The 20,335-nt window shown below is 38.5% G+C and overlaps 1 protein-coding gene across 4 annotated transcripts in view; it reads left to right on the plus strand.

Annotated features, from left to right (window-relative positions):
* The window catches only part of pcsk5b (proprotein convertase subtilisin/kexin type 5b), a 76,186-nt gene that overhangs the window by 42,076 nt on the left and 13,775 nt on the right, over positions 1-20,335 (plus strand). Inside the window, exons 12-21 of one of the 4 annotated variants that reach the window (XM_077521097.1) lie at positions 2,180-2,368; positions 3,059-3,195; positions 3,580-3,717; positions 3,785-3,887; positions 5,876-6,069; positions 8,234-8,318; positions 11,159-11,262; positions 11,341-11,479; positions 11,810-11,925; positions 14,311-17,165. In XM_077521097.1, the coding sequence (XP_077377223.1) occupies positions 2,180-2,368; positions 3,059-3,195; positions 3,580-3,717; positions 3,785-3,887; positions 5,876-6,069; positions 8,234-8,318; positions 11,159-11,262; positions 11,341-11,479; positions 11,810-11,925; positions 14,311-14,426 (1,321 nt within the window). In that variant the 3' untranslated portion in view covers positions 14,427-17,165. Of the gene's footprint in view, positions 1-2,179; positions 2,369-3,058; positions 3,196-3,579; positions 3,718-3,784; positions 3,888-5,875; positions 6,070-8,233; positions 8,319-11,158; positions 11,263-11,340; positions 11,480-11,809; positions 11,926-12,898; positions 13,092-14,310; positions 17,166-20,335 lie in introns of those variants that run through there. The other 3 variants (XM_077521099.1, XM_077521100.1, XM_077521101.1) reach the window with 3 other exon arrangements.

A 20,335-nucleotide genomic window follows, 5' to 3' on the forward strand; every position in this document is an offset into this window, starting at 1 on the left:
GTAGGTTGTCGCGGTTAAATCTGTCCACTTTCAGCTATACCCGCATCAAGCAACACTGTTCTGATTGCGTTATGTCATGATTTTGAGACTGGTGTGCTTGTGAAGGAAATTCCAATCTTTTTTGTGTTGCATGCTTTTTGCAGATCGACTATAAATGCTACTTAACTACACTACATCAAGTGTTGTGTAGTCTGACTGAGGGATTTGCTGTTGCTCACGCCCTGCAGCTAATCAATGAGTTATGGTTTCAAAATTATCTTGTCCAATGTCCATGGATCAAAGCACTGAGACCTTGGTGACTGCGAGAGTCCACCAGACAACACATACACAGTTCTCATTTCATTGAATTTTGTCATTGAAATTAGTGGGTGAACAATCCAACGCTTGGTGAATTCTGCTTCACAATGATAGGAAGAGCCGACATCGAAGGATCAAAAAGCGACGTCGCTATGAACGCTTGGCCGCCACAAGCCAGTTATCCCTGTGGTAACTTTTTTTTAAAACTTTTTCGTCTTTTTAAAGCCTGGGCTAAGAACCAGGGTGTCTTGACACCAAAACAATCCCTCCCAGTGTAATTTGAAATTTAATTATTTAAATTTGTATTATTATTTTTTTTCTTTCAATATCTCCTGTTTCTTTTGGTCTCCTCAAATGTTTTTGAAATATCACCTTGTTTCATTCAAAAGTCACTATTTATTAAAGAGTTGTACATCTTTTCCTAACTTTAAAAAAAAAAAAAAAAAAAAAAAAAAAAAAGTACTATTTTGGTTTCATCTGAGCACATGACTTTCTCCCAATCCTCTTCTGGTCCGGATCATCCGTATGCCCTCTGGCAAACTCCAGACTGGCCTGGTCATGAACTGGCTTAAGCTGAGGGACACGTCTGGCACTGCAGAATTTGATTCCTTGTTTGCGTATAGTGTGTTACTGATGGTAACCTTTGTAATTTTGGTCCCAGCTCTGCAGGTCAGCCATGATGTCTCCCTGTTTGGTTCTGGAATTTTTGCCCACCATTCTCGTGATCATTTTAATCCCACGGGGGGAAATCTTGCATGCAACCACAAACGAGCCCTTGCTTCTTTGTCAGTGACCAAATCCTTATTTTCTACCATAATTTACAAATAAATTCTTTGAAAATCCTATGTGATTTCCAGGATTTCCCCCCCCAATTCTGTCTCTTACAGTTGATGTGTACCAATGATGCAAATGACAAATATCTGTCATCATTTTAAGTGGGCAAACGTACACAATTAGTGGCTGACAAAATACTTTTTTTGCCCTACACTATAGTTTTGGGCAAGCATGTCCTCTTGTGACAGCATCGATGAAGGAAGCAGGAAATCACGTTGGAAAATCGAGTCTTGCGGGCCAGTCTGGAGGCTGAGATTCCGGCTCACGAGGACTACTAGTACACATGTTTAATTCATTAAGCACAACAATCATATGAACATCTGGTAATGTAACGTAATATATATGTGACAAGCAAAGCAGAGCAGGTTCCCCTCCCCCTTTTTTTCGGGGTCTTCCATTGCAAAAGAAACACTTGATCTTATGCTCTCCTAAATTTGCAGCTTGGAATCGCCCTGAGCAATTTTCCCCTCAATGGTAAACATCTGCGTTGGCTCGAGGTCCTCAAAAAGAGCCGGTGCTTTCATGGAGGCGGGGAAAAATGGCTTGCAATAAAGCACATAAGTTAATGTTTTTTCCAGCCGTCCTGACACAGACCAAGTGATTTCCAGCAAGTGTAACTCAGCAGCGTTTCTGTGAAGATATGCTAAATTGGCTCAGCTGTTACTCCAACGCCGGCAAGATGGCCTTGATTATCACAGCCTTCCATGAGCCCGTGGATGCCCGCCAAACAGACGCTGGCTTCATGGCCTCTTCTCTGATGGCTTCGCCTCTGACGCTGGTGAATTTGTTTGACGTGCACTAGAACCGCACGCCTGCCCAACGCCACACGTTGCAATTATGATGCGCGCTCATTTCCAAGACACACTCGCAACTGATAGGCATTTGTTGCATGAGGAACGTGACTCATGATCAGTCACTTCAGTCATGCTGCGATAACAAGCTTACGCTAAAAGCAAAAAATAAAAATATGATTTCTAAAAATTCAAAAACGAGTATTTTATTTGTATGTCAGTGCAATCTAACAAGCTACCTGATCCTTGTCCTCCAGGACAATCCGCCCTGAACATGTGGTACGTTCGGTGTACAAGGCGACGGGCTGCACCGACAACCCCAACCACCACGTGATCTACCTGGAGCATGTGGTGGTACGCATCACCATCACGCATCCTCGCCGGGGAGACCTTTCAATAAACCTGACCTCACCATCAGGGACCAAGTCTCAGCTGCTGGCCAACAGGTAGAAAAGCACGTGTTGTAAAAAAAAAAATTACACACACACACACACACACACACACACACACACACACACACACACACACACACATATATATATATATATATATATATATATATATATATATATATATATATATATATATATATATATATATATTTTTTTTTTTTTTTCAATTCATGAGAATTATTTGTATAGGTATTAATTAAATTACAAATAAGAAAATACATACCAAAAATTAAAATTGTAAAACATTTTAAAATGTACTTTAAATTAGAAAAATAATTTAATTAAAACCCATAATTTATGTATTAGAAAATAAATACAATTGCAATCAAATACCAGCATTTTTAAAGAAAGTAAAAGTTACAGTCCAGTCAAATTACATACATTCCTCGCTCGCTCTTTTTGACTCGTGCGTATCATGACAACAGGTGTCACAATACCCTTATCTTAAAACAAAAAACAAAAATAAAACAAAATAATTTATGGAAAAGGCACAATAGCAACCATGGTAAATCAAAGAAGGAAGGTAAATGCAATTTTTTGTGTAAAAATGCTCAAATACAACTTGACATACATAAGTGACTGTGTTCATAACAAATGTGTTTGAAGAGACACAGAGTGCTTAAACCCTGACCTCATCTGAAATAATTTACTGCCTTTGTCTGTTTATGTGTGCTCGACATGCAGGTTGTTTGATCACTCCATGGAGGGGTTTAAGAACTGGGAGTTCATGACCACCCACTGCTGGGGAGAGAAGGCAGCGGGCGACTGGGTGCTGGAGATTTATGATTCCCCCTCTCAGCTGCGTAGCCAAAAAGTGCCTGGTATGGAAACACTGTTATAGAAGGGACAAGAGAATATGTTATTGTATATTATAAATTTGTGCCCATGTGCATGCGTGGTTCAACAAGTTCCTAATTCCTTTACCCTTTTATAGCTTTCCCAAATTATTTCAATGAGAAAATGAAAACCTGTTATGAACGTTACATTCACACAGCTAGGGCAACCCACCACAGATGGGATATGATATGCAGGATATCATGGATCCTGCGGTAATGTTCTTGAAAAAGGGTTACAAACCTAGAAATTCAGACAAACTGTTCTGGAAGTGAATTTCAATAGGTTGGCAGCACTGCAAATTTTAAGAGGACACATGCCAAAAGCAAGCTGCCATTGGCGTTTCAATACGATGACGCTGCTGTTTTCAGGCAAACTAAAGGAGTGGTCACTGGTGCTTTACGGCACCTCGGTGCACCCGTACTCATCCCTACGCAGCATGTCTGTTGAGACCAGGTCCACCGACGCTGTGGCACCCACCGATGAAGAGTTCACCGAGGAGTACAACGGTAGGTCAACTTTGGATTTTAATCACATTGCATTGAGTTGTAATTGGTTGCGTGCGTTTCTCCACAGGTCCTTGTGATTCCGAATGCAATGAGCATGGCTGCGAAGGGCCCGGCCCACATCACTGCATCAACTGCCTGCACTACTTCCTCAAGTTCAAGAACAACACCAGGTCTGAATACGCACGCTCGTCAGTATGACAGGAAATGTTTGCGTACCACACAATAGCATATTGTCATTAGTGTCACCATACAGCCAATGCCCAGTAATTGCGAAAAATAAGTAAAAATGAGCAGTTAAGTTCATGTGATATCCTTGCTTGCTTGCTTGCTTTATTGCATGTCACAATCAGTCAGTCAATGAGAAACATTCGCAACGAGCAGCTGTAGGCTATGCACCTTAAACGCAAACTTCCAACTTGTGAATGCCAGAGTAGTAAAACTTGATTTACGTTTTCTTTTTATTACAGTGCTATTTTTCTTCATTAAAAACATGTAACAAAATAATTTTGGTGGCTTGAGCAGATTAATGGCATATCAGTTAATTTTATGTGGAGAAAATTGATTTGACATACTTTTAAATTGAGGTATTACCGAGGTGAAAGAACAAATTAAACCTAAGTTACCACTGTAGTATGTGTGTGCGCGCGCCTGTGCATTTCTGCCCTTTTAACATCCCATCTGGATGAAAATGTGAGCTAATTGCCATTGTGTCAGCTGGGTTCTGCTCTCATAAAAGGCAGAAGAGCCGGAATAAGGGCGCGTGGTGCGCTGCCCTGCCATCAGCCAACTCTGGAGGGGCGCTGCCCTTTTGCACCACCACAGGGAATGCTTGATGAGCGCTGATTAGTGGAGGTGTCTGTGCTTGTGTTGGTGCGTTTATCTCTCGAAGGAAAAATTAATCAATGCAGACAATACAATAAATCAGTGTTATAATAGTTTTTGAATTTTGATGATGGTTACTTATTTTGTTTTGTGGTTTGTTTATTTTTTTCAGTTGTAAATTTTTCAAGTGTTTTTTTTTTTTTTTTAAAGTGAGTATATAAATGTATACATCCATCCATCCATCATCTGAACCGCTTATCCTCACGAGGGTCCCGGTCGTGTTGGGGGCTATCTCAGCTGTCATCTGCCATAGTTTTTTATTTTATTTATTTATTTATTTTTAATTGTTGTGTATTTCTTGTTTCTATTATCTATAGTGGGTGGTTGTTTGTCGATGTGTGCCCTGCGATTGGCTGGCAACCAGTCCAGGGTGTACTCCGCCTACTGCCCAATGCCAGCTGAGATAGGCTCCAGCACCCCCCACGACCCTTGTGAGGAATAAGCGGTCAAGAAAATGGATGGATTTTCTTAACTTTTTTTTGTTTTGTTTTTTGAATATGATTATTTAAAATAGATTACCAAATTATGAATGCACTAAATGAATAAAGTAAATAAGTATACAGTACATACTTTAAATCAGAGCTGGGCACTTCTGTTAATTGTCAATTCCCGTCGATGACCACCTTTAGCCGCATGCTTCCGCATATTCGTCGAATGCTTTATGATGCGAAGCCTCGCAAAAATAGACGGAATGAGAGGGACCATCTGTTCACCTCGATCGACGGATCTAAACAAGCTTCAGTCGGTGCTCAGTCTGTAATTTTTTGAGGCTTCGTGTCATTGTGCACTCGCCGACAGGTGGGCGTCGTCATTGACAGGAATTGACGATTAACGGAAGTGCCCAGCTCTGCTTGAAATATTTTGGGGAAGAGGTTTGCCCACCCCAACTCTGGATTAAAAACAGGAAATGCTGATCGTTACTGTCTCTCCCACACATAGCGCTACACTTGTTGTTGGTGTTAGTTTGTGTGTTTTCACGGGTTAAATGGCATGCAGGCAAATTGTGCTTTTCACACATGCCATATGTGTTTCTTGGCGGTGAGTGAGCTTGAAAAATTTGCAATGAAGGCTGCTGGGTGATCTTGATGATGTCCTGAAGAGAAGGGAAATGAGGGGGTGACTGAGTTTGATCAAGTTATCCAGCAGATGTTCCACCTGTTCAGCATATAGCGACTGCACATGTGCGCATGCACACACGCACCACACAAAATCTGGGATGAGCTAGCTTATACGAAATAGCATTATTCTAATGTAACTTAATTTTTATTTTTTTTAGGATGTGCGTGTCTGAGTGCCCCAGCGGCTTTTTTCGCGATGATAGGAAGCGCTGCAAGAAGTGCTCGTCATTGTGTGAAACGTGCATGGGCAGCCGCAGTGACCAGTGCACCACCTGCAGGCCCGGGTTCCACCTCAACGAGGGCTCCCACACCTGTGTGGCTACCTGCGGCGACGCTTTCTACCTCGACCACGGTAACCATACGCCAAAAGCAAAACACACATGCACACTGATCGACCGCGTCATCATATACTAGCATGCCATGTTATGCCAGTTCCATATTTAAGTTTAAGGAACTTTATGACACTTTGTATTTCCCAATCTGTATTGTATGTGTCATGATATTGGTTCAGCTTGTCTTTGCTTTATTTTCAATATGGGGAAAAAAAAACATGGAATGAACCAAATCTGCAGCGACTCTGCTTGGGTTTCCCGTGTTTGTTGACAGATTTGTAATAAATTGGTTGGTGAGCATGTCTTTCAATCTTGTCGCGTATATACTGGCTGGATTTGCCGGCATTGAGCCAAAACAAGATGGACTAGCTGCGATAAAAAGTGGAGCAGCGAGACCGAAAAGGATCATGTAATAAGTCGCTCTATTTATTGGTCTGCTGCCGATCCAGCATCCTGGCAGCAGATGGGCCGCCTTCTCATCCAAGTTCAATCATAACATTTCCTCAGGCCAAAGATGTTGTAGATACTTTCCCCTCTTTTTCCCCTTTAAAACGCTGGCAACGACAGGCATCGTGTTGCGGTAAATGACTTTATTTGCTTTGTCAGGCTGACCTGAAAGAAATTCTACTGGTCCACAGTGTTGGACAGATCGTCGGTTGACGAAGGCTGTTCAAACATGTGTGCCGTTGATTCGATAAAGAAAAGCATCAAATTTACATGTAAATTGCAACACTTGATTCTCTCACTTTTTCTTCCTGGTACTCTGGTGAATTCATTCGGTAAAGTCAGGTCAGGTACACAGCACCTTCAAACCAAAATGTTCATCTACCATACATTTCACATATTTGTTAATTAGGCATTTACATGCTCAGGATTTTGGGGACTGATTACTACGTAAAAAACAAACAAACAAACAAACAAACAAACAAACAATAACCGATGACTGATCCAATATATCTATTCTATTTAAATAACTTGTTCATTGGACTCAGTCACTGCTTAAGCTCTATCTCACTGGCTCGCGAGTTTATGTACACGCAGCAAATGTTTATCGTCAAGGTTTGTTTGAGTTTGCTAAAGGTTGCAAAGATGTTCAGCAGATGTTCGCAGTTTTTATGGTTGCAAACAGTTATTATGGTCCCCATAAATTTTTGAACATGTTCAAAATTTCTTTGGCAAGGCACCTCAGATTTTCAGTGCACACCCAGAAGGGCCACATTTTCCGTCAATTGTGCCGCCATCAGACTGCTACTCGGGGAACCCCTTCTTTGATTAGCTGACAAATTTAGTTAAAAATAGCCATAAATGAACTCCTAAGGTCGGAAATTTCTAGGAGTGGACTCCTTAACGTTACGACGTTGTTTCATATTACGTCGCTTGCTAAAAAGTTAACGTCAATTATACAAATTGAATATTACATGGAGAGCAGTTTATGGTGTAAATAAGTCATGTACTTAAAGCCCGGATCTCATTGAGCAGCAAGAAAAGTGACAAGAAAAAGCCTCTACCTACCCTCAAACCATTTTTCTTGTCGCAGGGAAATTTTGAACATGTTCAAAATTAAATGGTGATAGGAAAAACGGTTTGAGATTGTTTGTCTTGTGTCTCTGGAACGTTTTGCAACATTGAACGAAGCTTTCTGAAAAAGCCACACTTGCTATGTATGCACGCACCCTTGCAAGCCTGCGCAGCTTTTTTTCACAAATTTATTTGCTATCAGAGATTTTAGCGTTGTTTTGAAGTGCTCAATCCATTGTTTTTAGAAAATTCCACCAAGATTGCGGCCACGTTACAGTGTCATATTTTATAACTTGAAAAGTTTGGTTGAAGTTTTAGGGCAGTTTTAATATTCTTGCCCTGCTTTTGGGTTAGCAGAGCAACTCTAATGTTTTATGAATGTGTCTTGGAGGGGAGTGAGCGCGTGTCCAAGTGTAGTATGGCAAAGTGTGTCCGTGCCTTTTTAGTCTTTCCTCGGCTGCGTTCCCGTCCTCACGCTACAATCGTCGTCTTCGTTCCCCAGCTGTTGAGCCTTGACACTTTTCCACTCCCCACCAAATCCCGACTCTTCCTGCTGTTTTGTTCATTTGTTGCTTCCTTCACTCCCCGCATGCAATATTATTTATTTGTGTGTGCGTGCGTGCGTGCACGTGTATCTATGTGACTTTCTCGTTTGGTGCCTTGCAGATTCCAACATTTGCAGGAGATGTCCGGAGAACTGCAAGAAATGCACCGCCTCCAATTTCTGCACAGAATGTAAACAGGGAACCAGGTGAACTACACTAACTTAATTATCAAGTCTTCTGTAATTCATTTTGCAAAGATGTTTTTTGAAGATAAAATTGTATTTTTATATATATATGTATTTTTGGATAATAGTTTGAGTTCATGGTTTAAACTGTTAATTTAAAAAAAAATACATTATACATTATATTATACATTGGGGGCTGTCAATTACTAGTTTATTTTCACGTTTCGCGAAGGGCTATGTATAAAAGTGAATCTCTGTGCTGGAGTTACAAATGAAAGATAATTCACTTTTTAATGATTTGTATAAAACTGGTTGCGTCTTCACCAGGGGTCACCAAACCTTTTGAAAATGATTGACCGTAAATTAAAAAGTCTCTCTATTGCTCCATCTCTATTACTGCGGTTATACAATATCTATTCAACTTGTCATATTGTACTTTTCTACCTGCTTCTTCAATCTGCTGACTGTTAAAGACCGGACTAAACTCACTCAAGTAACTAAACACCGCAGCAAAACTCATTAGAGTTCCAAACCCGAAATTCACGGATCTCAATAAGTTATGAAATAGATAATTGTCAATATGGGACACATTTCTAAAACATTTATCGTGTTTACATTGTCATATGATCGTTTTTACAATATTATTAGGAAATCAAAGAGTTCCATCACTTGAGTTATTTTTAGAACGGATCCACGGGCTACTCATAAGGTTCTCCATGTTGGTGACACCTGGTCTAGATCGACTGCCCACCCATCAAGCTTAAAATTACACAACCAAGTACAGTGCATCTGGATAGTATTCGCAGAACTTCACCTTACCCATTTTGTTTAGTTAAAACCTTTTTTTCCTTACTGCACAATTCTATGAACAACATCCCACGTTGGCAACATGGGGGAAATAAATTTGAAACATGTTAATTTACTAAGAATCATATTTACAAGTATCTTTTGACAAGAGTATTTTGTTTTTACATGGTTTGTTTAGAAAAACTAATACTCCTATCATTTCTATGGAATTCAATGCTGGGGAAAATGATTTCAACTCATTATTCATGTTATTAAGACACCGGGGAACTGTTTTAAATTGGGAAAAGAAATTGTCAGCAGCAGCTGGGACGTCTTTATTGAGTGGACTGCCTTTCACCCTGTGACCCAGCAAGTATTAAAAGCCATATAAACCCCGGACCCACACACCAAGCTGAGCCATTTTGTGTTCCGCCAGCCTCTTTTGAAGACGTTCTCATCTCTTAAGCCGTTTAAGTTATCCACGCGGCCTAAGGAGCCGTCATTTCCTCAGTCCACATGCACATGCACACACACACTGTCGGAAAGTAGCGGCGAAGGGGGCGAAGAGGGGTCCAGACAATTTCTTGGAATTCCCGGCTAATGCAGAACAGCTGTTTTTTTAACTCAGCATTGCACTGAGAGCTGTCCTCACTGCAAACTCACACCAGGCAACATTTGCTGGACTTGCCTCCAAAAGCAGACCCATATGTTGATGTGTTCAAAGCATTTTTAAAGTGGGAAACAGAACATTAGGTACACCTGCGAAGTTAAATGTCATCAAACACAAGAGCTGTGTTGCAGGTTCTTTTAACTCGCCTGTTTGTTTCTTTGGCACACTGTGAATGTTCGTAGGTCAGTATGACCTGCTGGTTGTTTAAAAAAAAAACAGCAATACAGCGCTTACACTGGAACCACCTTTATTTGTATATTAAGACATATACATTACAGGCCAGAAGTTTGGACACACTGTCTTCTACAGTGCATTTGCTTTGTTCTCTTGACTGCTTACTTTCTCACTGAAGGCATCAAAACTATGTATGAAATTATGTGGTGTTATGTACTTAACACAAAAAAAGGTGAAATAACTGAAAACACTTTCTATATTATAGATTCTTCAAAATTGCCATCCTTTTCTCTGGTTCCTTTTTTGTATATTCTTGCCTTTCTTACCTCTGGGAACTCCTTAAAGACTGTTGGAAAACCCTTTCAGGTGACTACCTTTGAAAGCTTATCGAGAGAATGCCAAGAATGTGCAACAAAGTAATCAAAGAAAAGGCCATTTATTTATCTATTATCGTATTATTTTCACGGTGAAAAAAAGGTGAAAATTTCACCTTATTTTTTTTGTTGAGTACATAACTCTGCATGTGTTCGTTAGTAGTCATAGTTTTGATGCCTTCAGTGAGAATCTACAATGTACATACGGTAGTCATGAAAATAAAGCAAATGTATTGAATGAGAAGGTGTGTCCAAACTTTTGGCCTGTTCTGTATACAGACTTAAATATATACAGGCGTCGACAGGGTGGGCCGGAATTCATGATTCACTTCAGAATAATGTAGTGTCCCTCTGTCAGGTCTTGGGTAAAACTAAACACACATGCTTTAATGTCAGCTTACCCTGGATGTGAGGTATTACACTCTAAAGTGTCCGCTTTGCTATATCAGCCCTCAGCCCGGTTACACACGTATCCAGAACAATTGGTCTCAATTTCCTTATTTTGAAATATATTTCAAGGACATTACCATGGGACAGTTATGGAGCTATTTGTGGATGTAGTTCAAGAGGACATGAAGGTAGTTGGTGTGAGAGCAGAGGATACAGAGGATAGGGTTAGATGGAGGCAACTGATTGGCTGTGGCGACCCCTGAAGGAAAAAGCCGAAAGAAGAAGAAGATTATGTATTCATACATCTTCAATACCAGTAACATTATTTAGTATGCTACTTAAAATGCATTTTGTCCAAATGTCCTTATACTGCAGATGCTGCCGAGTGGACGCCCCCATCTGCAGTTGATTCAACGCCCAGTGATAGACAAAATGTGAATGAGCGTCTCCCTCTGTTTTGTGTCCAGTTTACAAGGCAACAAATGTCAGATGACATGCGACGCGGGTTCCTACTACAACGGCCACCGGAGGACTTGTGAGCCCTGCCATCGAGCTTGTGCCACCTGCGCAGGTAAGAGGCGCACCTCGGCAGAATAAGAAGTTGAAAAGGGAAAAATCATAACCTTTTCTTTCTTTTATTTATTTGCAGGCACGGGTATCGAGGCATGCACCAAGTGCGCGGACAGCTACTTGCTGGAGGACTGGCGCTGCGTGTCCACGTGCAGCAGCGGCTATTACCTGTCGGAGCAGATGGCCGACGGAGGCCAGGTGCAGAGGTCCTGTAAGAAGTGAGTTAACATCTTATGCATCAGTGTCTCCACTTGGCTGCAACAGCTCATTGTCTCGTTTGACATACTGTACTGCCAAAACCTTATTGCTAGCAATGGCATTCACTGGCCAGAAGCTGACCTATGTTTACGGAGTAGTAGACACTTCCTGTCCCGTAATATTTCCCATGTGAGATTTCTGTATATCGGTCCACTCCAAATGGGTATCACTGTTCAACTGTATTTATCTCAGTGGCTTAAAAGTCATTTTGATATGAAGGCCTGGAACAAAGAATCCAAAGTTGAAAGATGCTCCGGTGTCCTTACTATGCATGTGTTTTCCGTGGGCAGGTGTGACCATAGCTGCTACGAGTGCCTGGGGCCCGGTGAGAGGAACTGCAGCAGCTGCGTCAGCGGTTACAATCTGGAGGTGGGAGCCTGCGTGGTCAGCACCATCTGCAAAGATGGTGAGTTTTCAGCTCTTTTTCTTATCGTCGTATGCAAAGCTTCTGCTCGCGCCTTCAAAAAAGGTGTTTAACAAACTCACTCAAGTGCATGCTTCGAACGGCAAATAGTGGGACCCTTGCAACTCTAAGACTCTCTTCCAGGAAGGTTTTTTGCTATATGTGATTTTTGTTTTGACAATTTAGTGTCTTACTAATAACGTGTGGGGGCGGTATTATGTAAATTAGCCCCCCAGAGTTATGTCACAATCTGGCTTAATTCAGAATGATTTGTTTAAAATAGACAAATTTAGGTAAATAGGCAGTTAGACAAATAAATAAATAAATAAATATTGGTTTTGTCAACTGTTTAAAATAAAAATAAAAAAATATATATATATATATATATATATATATATATATATATATATATATATATGTATATATGTGTGTGTGTGTGTCAACTAGTCACTTTTGCAAATAGAAATTTAATTTACTTATGTTTATACTATATTTATTAGTGTTATACTGTATTTAAAACGTTGATTTATTTTAAAAAAGTATTTTAAATATTCCAGAGTTTTATTTTTGTAGGTGCTGTAGTGAAATCTTTTAACTTGGTTAAAAAAAAGGTGATACTTGGTTAAGTAAAAAGTTGATACAAGTAACTGTTAACAGAAAACATTTAAATGTGCATTATTTATTTATTTATTTATTTATTATTTATTTATTTATTTATTTTTACCATTGTGGTTCCTTTTTTAGTTTGATTGATTTTTTTTTTTTCCTTTTCTTGGCCATCAAAGTGTGGTAGTTCCGAGGGCCCTCAACTCACAAAACGGCAAACCTTTCGCTGAAGTGCAAACAGCCATTTTTTGGGTGGACTAACATCTTGCACGGCAGTGGGTGTCTAGCATCTCCTAAAGTGCTTGTGTGTTTAAAAATGTCACTAACATCACATCCGTCACTGACACATGTATTTATTATTTTTCTTAAGACACAAACTTCCTGGTGTACTTTGTGATAGTGTCTGGACAAGGTGGTCACTCAAATATTCTTTAACTATTTCCTTCTGCTTCTAACTTCCTTGTTATTCACAGTTCCACCAAGTAGTTCAGTTTTTTTCTGTTAGTTGTCATTGTCAAAAAAAATAAAAATACTTTTGAGGTATCTAACAGGTGGAAATACAAATCCATGTTAGCTTTACCAAACTAAAGCAACGTACACTGTTCTGTACCGCTTGGTGGAAGCATAGCTTCGCTTTCTATCTGCATGGTGTTTCTTTTAGGCCATTAATGCCCCCCCCCCCCCTCCTCCCCCTTTTTTTTTTAAAATTTGTTCTTAAAATTAGGGCTGCACAATATAGCGAAAGTATATTGATATTGCAATATTGGCTTATGCAATATGCATATTGCAAAGATATATGTAATAATTTTGATATGGAATTTTATGCTTTTATCTGAATTTGAAACTACGTATATCACATATCGCATGTTTTTCCAATATCGTGCAGCTCTACTTAAAATCAATCTAAGGCTGGACTTACATTACACTCGGAAAAAAAGGTGCTATATTTGTACCATTCAGGGTCCATTGGCTTGTCACTGGGGCACCTCATGATTTAAACACATTGGAACGCCTACAATTTGTTACTATTTATAGGCAAAATATGTACCATTGTACCTTATTATATGTACATTCAGGTACATATTATGTACCTTAGGTTAGTGGTCTTTTGCGGCCTAGTACTGGTCCATGGGCCATTTGGTACTGGGCTGCACGGAGAGACGGATTAATAAAGTGTTAGCGCTGCATAAACCCCATCAATTACCTTTTAAAATGTAATATGCATAAGGCAATGTAAAGCTGTGATATGGATGGAGATTTTTTTCCCACAGTATTCATAAACACACTTAACTGATAATGGTTAATGGTGGAAAAAGTTGAGCAGTCCATGCCACAATGCATGCTGGGGAAAGCACTGCATTCCATAAAACAGTGGGCTCTTTTCAAATGCATTCGCTCTCATTTGCATCCTTACATGCAAACAAAACAAAAAAAAACATTATCGAAATGGACCATTTGGAACATTTGTGTACTTTTTCTAAACATAAAAAGTAAAATGCTCAATCCAGCCTCAGGTCTTTTGTGACTTCTCTCTTGATGACCTTTAAAGTATTTGATGCCAAAAGTTGTCAATTTTCTAATTGTGTGACTTTTTTTGTTTGTTTTTTCTCTCCCTCTCTCAAATCTTTTTCTCACTTCCTTCTCCTGGCATGGATCCAATCACTTCACTGGACCTCAACTTCCCATCGTCTGACCAATCACACCTCGTGTGTGTTTTATACCCATATGTTTGTGTGTCCTCTATTTTTTTCTTCTTCTCTTTCCTTCCTGGTCTGTGGAAAGCAAATGAAGAATCTTGGGCGGAAGGCAGTTTCTGCGTGCTGGTTAAAAAGAACAATCTCTGCCAGAGGAAAGTTCTGCAGCAACTGTGCTGCAGAACATGTTCGCAAAAGGGCTGACGGGTCCACCGCCCAACACCCCCTTGCTCATGCCACCCCCCCCACTCATTCACAGTCACATAATTTATAAAGGAATCTGTGTCTCTTAAAGGGACTGCATGGGAGGAGGTGCAAAGACGGGACTACAACACACCTACCTTTTTTTTTTTTTTTTTGTTCTTTTTTTTGCTGTGTACTCGGATGGTCGCGGTGTACAATGACTGGGAATTTTCCTCAACAACAAAAAAAGTGCAAACAAAACATAAAGTGTCAGTATTTTGTGACCAAAGCATCAATGCCAAAATAATTGAACATTTTTTTCGTTCTAGTTTTTTTTTTTTTTGTGTTGCCAGTGTAGCGTGCATCGCTAAAACCTGTGAAATTCTGAATGCGTCTGTGTGCATCTTTTTCTCTCTTTTTCCAGTGTTAATAATAATAATAATAATAATGAACAGATGGAACTAGGAGAGCTTCTGTAAATACAGTGTAATACGTCGAAGAAAACAAATGAAAAAGTGACATATCAATGTGAAAATCTTGTCCATCTGGGCCCATGAGGGAACGTATACAGGCAACATGCGCGCACGCGAAAGAAATGAAGTCAAAGTGGCAGCAAAATCGACTTCACCACTCGTGCGTGTTGCTACATAACACAGACAAAAAAGCTCAATAAAATGTGATGGAACTTTCTCTGAATGTTCTGATCTCCCAATTCTATGCTAGAGTGTGGAACTAGTTCAACTTCCAATGGCTGTCATCACATTTGTCAATCGAGAAAACACTTGTGCTCTCGTTTGCCTCTGTTGCGTTGATGTAATTTTGTGCAACATTTCCAGCAAATTTACATCATCAGATTAAATGGGGATTTTTTTTCTAAACTATTCCAAATTGGGAAATGTCCATGGTCCAATGTCCAATTAAGATATTTTATGGGATTTAACTTGGAACTGAATGATATTTAATGGAAAGTTATGCACTGAAGTAAAATATTAGCAGCAGACACTGATACAAAATCAATATTTCATTTTCTGCCCACTTATCTGGTGGGGCAGTGTATCCAAACCTTGTTGATGTATCAATTTTGGCTCACAACACACACTAAATAAATGAATAAATAAATAAATAAATAAATAAATAGTGAAGGCTTGTTAATTGAAAATCTCGTGAGTTGGGGCGCTCATAAGTTAAAGGGATACTTGACTTATTGACTAATTTTCAGCAGAGAAAAGTTATTTTGTCCAGAATGAATTTGATAACTTTGTTTTTCATGTACAATTAATACCTTTAAAAATTATTTTGTCAATTTTTTATTTTTATTTTTTTTATTTTTATTGTTTTATTTATTTTATTTTTTTACTGTTGGTTACCGCTAATCATGACTCACCTGTTTTCTGGGTTTGGTCAGTAAACTGAGCCATGATTGGTCGTCGCCTACTACCTCAGCACAGGTGATGTCACAATTAGTCGACAGCAAGTATAAAAATAACTTTTTAAAGTTATTAATTGTGCATGAAAAATAATGAAGTTACTACATTAATTACAGGGATGTAATGATATCCAAACATCACAATACGATATCACGATATGATAATTATCACGATATTGTGGGGAGGTTGTCGATATTTAAAAAATGTCACTGTAAAAAAAATGAGCTCATACTAAAAAAAGTACAATATTGTGCTTTTGTACATAACATCAATGTTATATTACGTTTTATTATGTTATTATTATGTTGTTAATGCACGCACACATTGAGTTCCTCCACATATTGACTTGCTTCACAGACATTACGTTCCCCTTCATCTGACAGTTAGTGTAGATTTTAAACTTAGAAGGGCCAAAACATTCCTAATGAAAATTAAATTGCACTAAAAAAAACTAGCCACCAGAGGGTGCTAGAACTGCACAAGTGGTAGTCAAATTTACTTTTTTTCACAAATGTGTGGCATTTAAATATCGTGAACACAACCCCAGTTTTAGTATCACGATATCGCACTTATCGTTACATCCCTAATTAATTATAGACAAAATATTAACTTTTTCCTGCTGAAAATGGCTCAATGAGTCAAGTGTTTAAGTCAACTGTTTAAGTCAAGAATATGCTAAAATGTATTTTCCCCAACACTATTTAAATACCCTTAATTATCAGTTCCTTGTTTTTTCCTGCTCATTTCCATAAATTCCCGTTGATTTCCATGGTACGTTTATAACTTAATTTTTCCACCCTAGATCAATCCATTCGGCCCATCCCTCACTTGATCTAAAGGTTGTATGTTAATAATGATGTCAGACCAGTTGACACTCGGTCATAAATCAATTTGTCATCTTGCGGCGATCCTGATTGATTGTGTTTCCTGTTCAGCAAAGGGTGTACAATCTGTTTCAAGTCCTGAAACAATCAAATGCACAAATGCTCAATGTTGGTGAAAAATGTATCCCGCTGTTTCACCTGCTGCCAAGTAGCGGTCGATTCTTCCATCTGCAACCCTTGCAATGACCCAAAACGAGAATGACATTTTAATGAGCACAACATTTAGATGTTAGTGGTCACAACGTGGCATCTCCTTGTTGCACGATGGCCAGCGGACGTTCCCGACTGTGGTGCTGGCGTCTTACAAAAGAGAACGGTAGCAAAAAGATCTGTTTGTGCGTGTGAATTTGTGAATGTGCGCGTGAGAAGAGTGCGTGTGCGTGTTTGTTTACAGTATTAGATTGTTGTCCTGGTTCTTGTTGATTTGTAATAAAGACTGATGAATCCCCTCTTGGTTTTGCTTCACATAAAGTTGTCTTTGTTTAAGATGACTTTAGGCGCACACAATCCTTGTATAAGTTCTGTTTCGTTTGTGTACATGTGACATATCAGCAACAATGCATTATTATTATTATAAATAGTCCTAGATTTTTTTTTTAATGTTCTTATTAAAATGTTTACTCGATTCATGTTTTTGTTTTCTGTTCATTTTTATGTTTACGTTTGGTTTGACTAATATCAAATAATTCCACCCCCACGGTTCATCACTTTTCAAGTTTTTTTTTTTGTTTTTTTGTTTTTTTAATAAACTGTAAAACTTTATCAGTTTGGATTTTATCATATTTTGTTATTTTGTTACCATGTTCAGCCTACAATTTACCAAACTGAAAAGTGTCTCATGATTTAGCATTGCCTATCTTTCTAGTGTTATTCAAATTTGGCATAAATCACAACAAAATAGTTGTTTTTTTTTCTCCAAGGACCCCTGGAAAGGGTAACTTGACCTCCTGTTTCGTTTTTGGGCATGAGTTTTTCGGATTTCTTTGTTGGTTTTCACATGATATATGTGTCTACTAAATTACAGGTTTTTCCAGGTCAGCATAACTGTTTTCAGGAGCTGAATTTTCTAATTTTTTATGATCATTATGATAAAACTTTAAACTTTTAGCAATATAGCATTAGCATTATTACCATCTGTCTAGTATGCGCAGTTCCTATTTAGTAGAAATGCGACAAAATCTATAGGGGAAGTCTTTGAAGGACACCTGGGAAAACTAAAAAGTTGCTTCACATCAAAATGGCAGACTTTCTGAGTTATTTTTTATTTATTTATTTATATTTTTTTTTACCATAGGTTCTTGAGAGTTTAATGTGGATCTACTCTACTCATGGTAGACGCGCCTACCAAAGTTCACATTGCTGAGTTATGTGAGGGGTGGTGAGTCGACTGAATAAATCCTTTATGTTGGCAAAGACAGTGAAAGTTTCTCTTCCCTAAACTTGTTTCCCCTTTTTGAACTTCCTCCGTCTGTCTGGCCGCAGATCCAAAATGTCCGTACATGCGCGTACGCACACACTATTCCAGTTACTGTTACAATACACAGGTGAGGAAATGGAGAGGAAATGTTTATTTGCACAACTGAAATGAGTTTGAGGTGTCTATAGGGGTGGAAACATATTTAGATCCATTTCCCCAGGCCATAATTATTTTAGCATCACTCTTGAAATACTTTGCATTTCTTTCATTTTAAACTCCACGTCAGCTTAAAAGATGCCATGTCAGCTCTTAAACATGTCTACCACTGCAACAAATAATGCACACAGTAAAGCAGGTTTTATCCATCCATATTTTATTTTATTTTTTTACCGACGGGGTAAAAAAAAAAAAAAGATGTTTATTTGAAGTGAGGCATTTATTCATGGGTAGGTGAAAATGTGTCCATTTGTTGAAATGTTCAGCAGCTTCTGCTATGGAATGCTTGCTCTTTTTGGTTAAAACTCAAAGCCATCTTTACAGATGTCTATTCTAGGGATGTAACGTTATCCAAACATCTCGATATGAAGGGCACGATACGATAATTATCACGATATTGTAGAGAGGTTGGCGATGCAAAAAAAGGTCACAATAATGTTAAAAATAAAAAAAATAAAAAAAATTTTAAAAAAAGAGCTCATACTAAAAAAAATGCCACATTACAGCAATACATATAAACAACCTACAATTTCTAATAACACTTCATATTGAGGCACTTACTTGCTAATGTAAACACATTTTGAGTTCCTCCACATATTGGCTCTGTTCACAAGCATATTACGTTGCCCTTCATCTGAAAATTAATGTGGATTTGAAACATAGAAGGGCCAAAACATGCCTTGTGAAAATTAAACTGCACTAAAAAAACAAAAAAAAAAATAGCCACCAGAGGGTGCTAGAACTGCACAAATGGAATTCAACCTGCTTTTAATATTGTGAAATGACGACGATATATGTGTCAATTTTAATATTGCGATATCACGATATTGCCGCTATCATTACATCTCTAGTCTGCTGTGTAAGAGGTGTGTGTTTGTAATTTTAAAATCGGGCCTTATTTGACGTGAGGTGTTTACTTATTGAAGTGATTTACACACCTAGAGATTACTTATTAATTTGAATGTTCCCTCTCTCTTTAAATGCCACATCAGCTTTACAAATCTTATGTCCAGTCTGCGTATGTGTTGCAATACTGATGACGTCCAGAAAATGAAGCTTCATGAAGTACTTGTGAATTTTTTGACTCCTCTAAATGGTTCACTCTCTTTAAAGATAAATGCTAGTTAGTGCGATTGAAATTGATTCTATTTCTACTGAGCGCCATCTAGAGGAGTAAAAAAATATCACAAGTGCTTCATGAGGCTTCATTTTGCCATTTTATGTTAAGTGTATTGAAGTGAATGACAAATCCTGTCTGTTGAAATGCTGGTATGTTTTTTTTTTTTTTTTGTCCCCAAGGTTTAAAAATGAGTTGTTTATTTGAGGTGAGGCATTTCTCTGTCACCTTGACCACTCAATTTGCTTATTGTTAAATGTTGAAGAATGTAAGAACCGTGTGTATGTTTTTGTAACTTTGAAAATGTTCGAGCGAAGGCCTTGGGGAGGCGAGAAAGCAGGCGACAGTTGTCATTGAGAATAATGAGGTGGACGAAAGTCAACATCACAGCGTGGAGGGACGTCACTCAAGTGGAGCGTGAGGTGTAAAAATGTGTGAGTGACGGGTGGAATAGTTTGGGGAATTTTCGTTAGAGTTTGTGTGGGTTTTGTTTGTTTTTAATTTTGTAAGCTTGAATTGGTTTTCAGAGTGGGTTTGTTAGATTTTTTTACAGAAATGTTTCGTTTTAGTTTTGTTTAATTTTAGTTTTTTAATTTTTTCCTGCTGTGTGCAAGATTATAAAGACATTGGTAAGTATCATGTGGTAACACAAATACTTCAAAAATATTTTAAAAACAAACATCCATAAATCAAATAGTTACTATAGAGTCAATAGAGTTGGAATTACAGTAAATGCACTAGATAATACTCCTTCTAAAGTTAAGATGCATCATTCACCACCCTAATGTCCAAACTAAACACAAGGATGGTCTTGGTTTTAGTTTTAGTTTTAGTTTTATTTCTATAGTAATGAACTAAAATAACCTAGG

The sequence above is a fragment of the Festucalex cinctus genome, chromosome 5 (assembly GCF_051991245.1).
Source record: "Festucalex cinctus isolate MCC-2025b chromosome 5, RoL_Fcin_1.0, whole genome shotgun sequence".
Taxonomy (NCBI): Eukaryota; Metazoa; Chordata; class Actinopteri; order Syngnathiformes; family Syngnathidae; genus Festucalex; species Festucalex cinctus.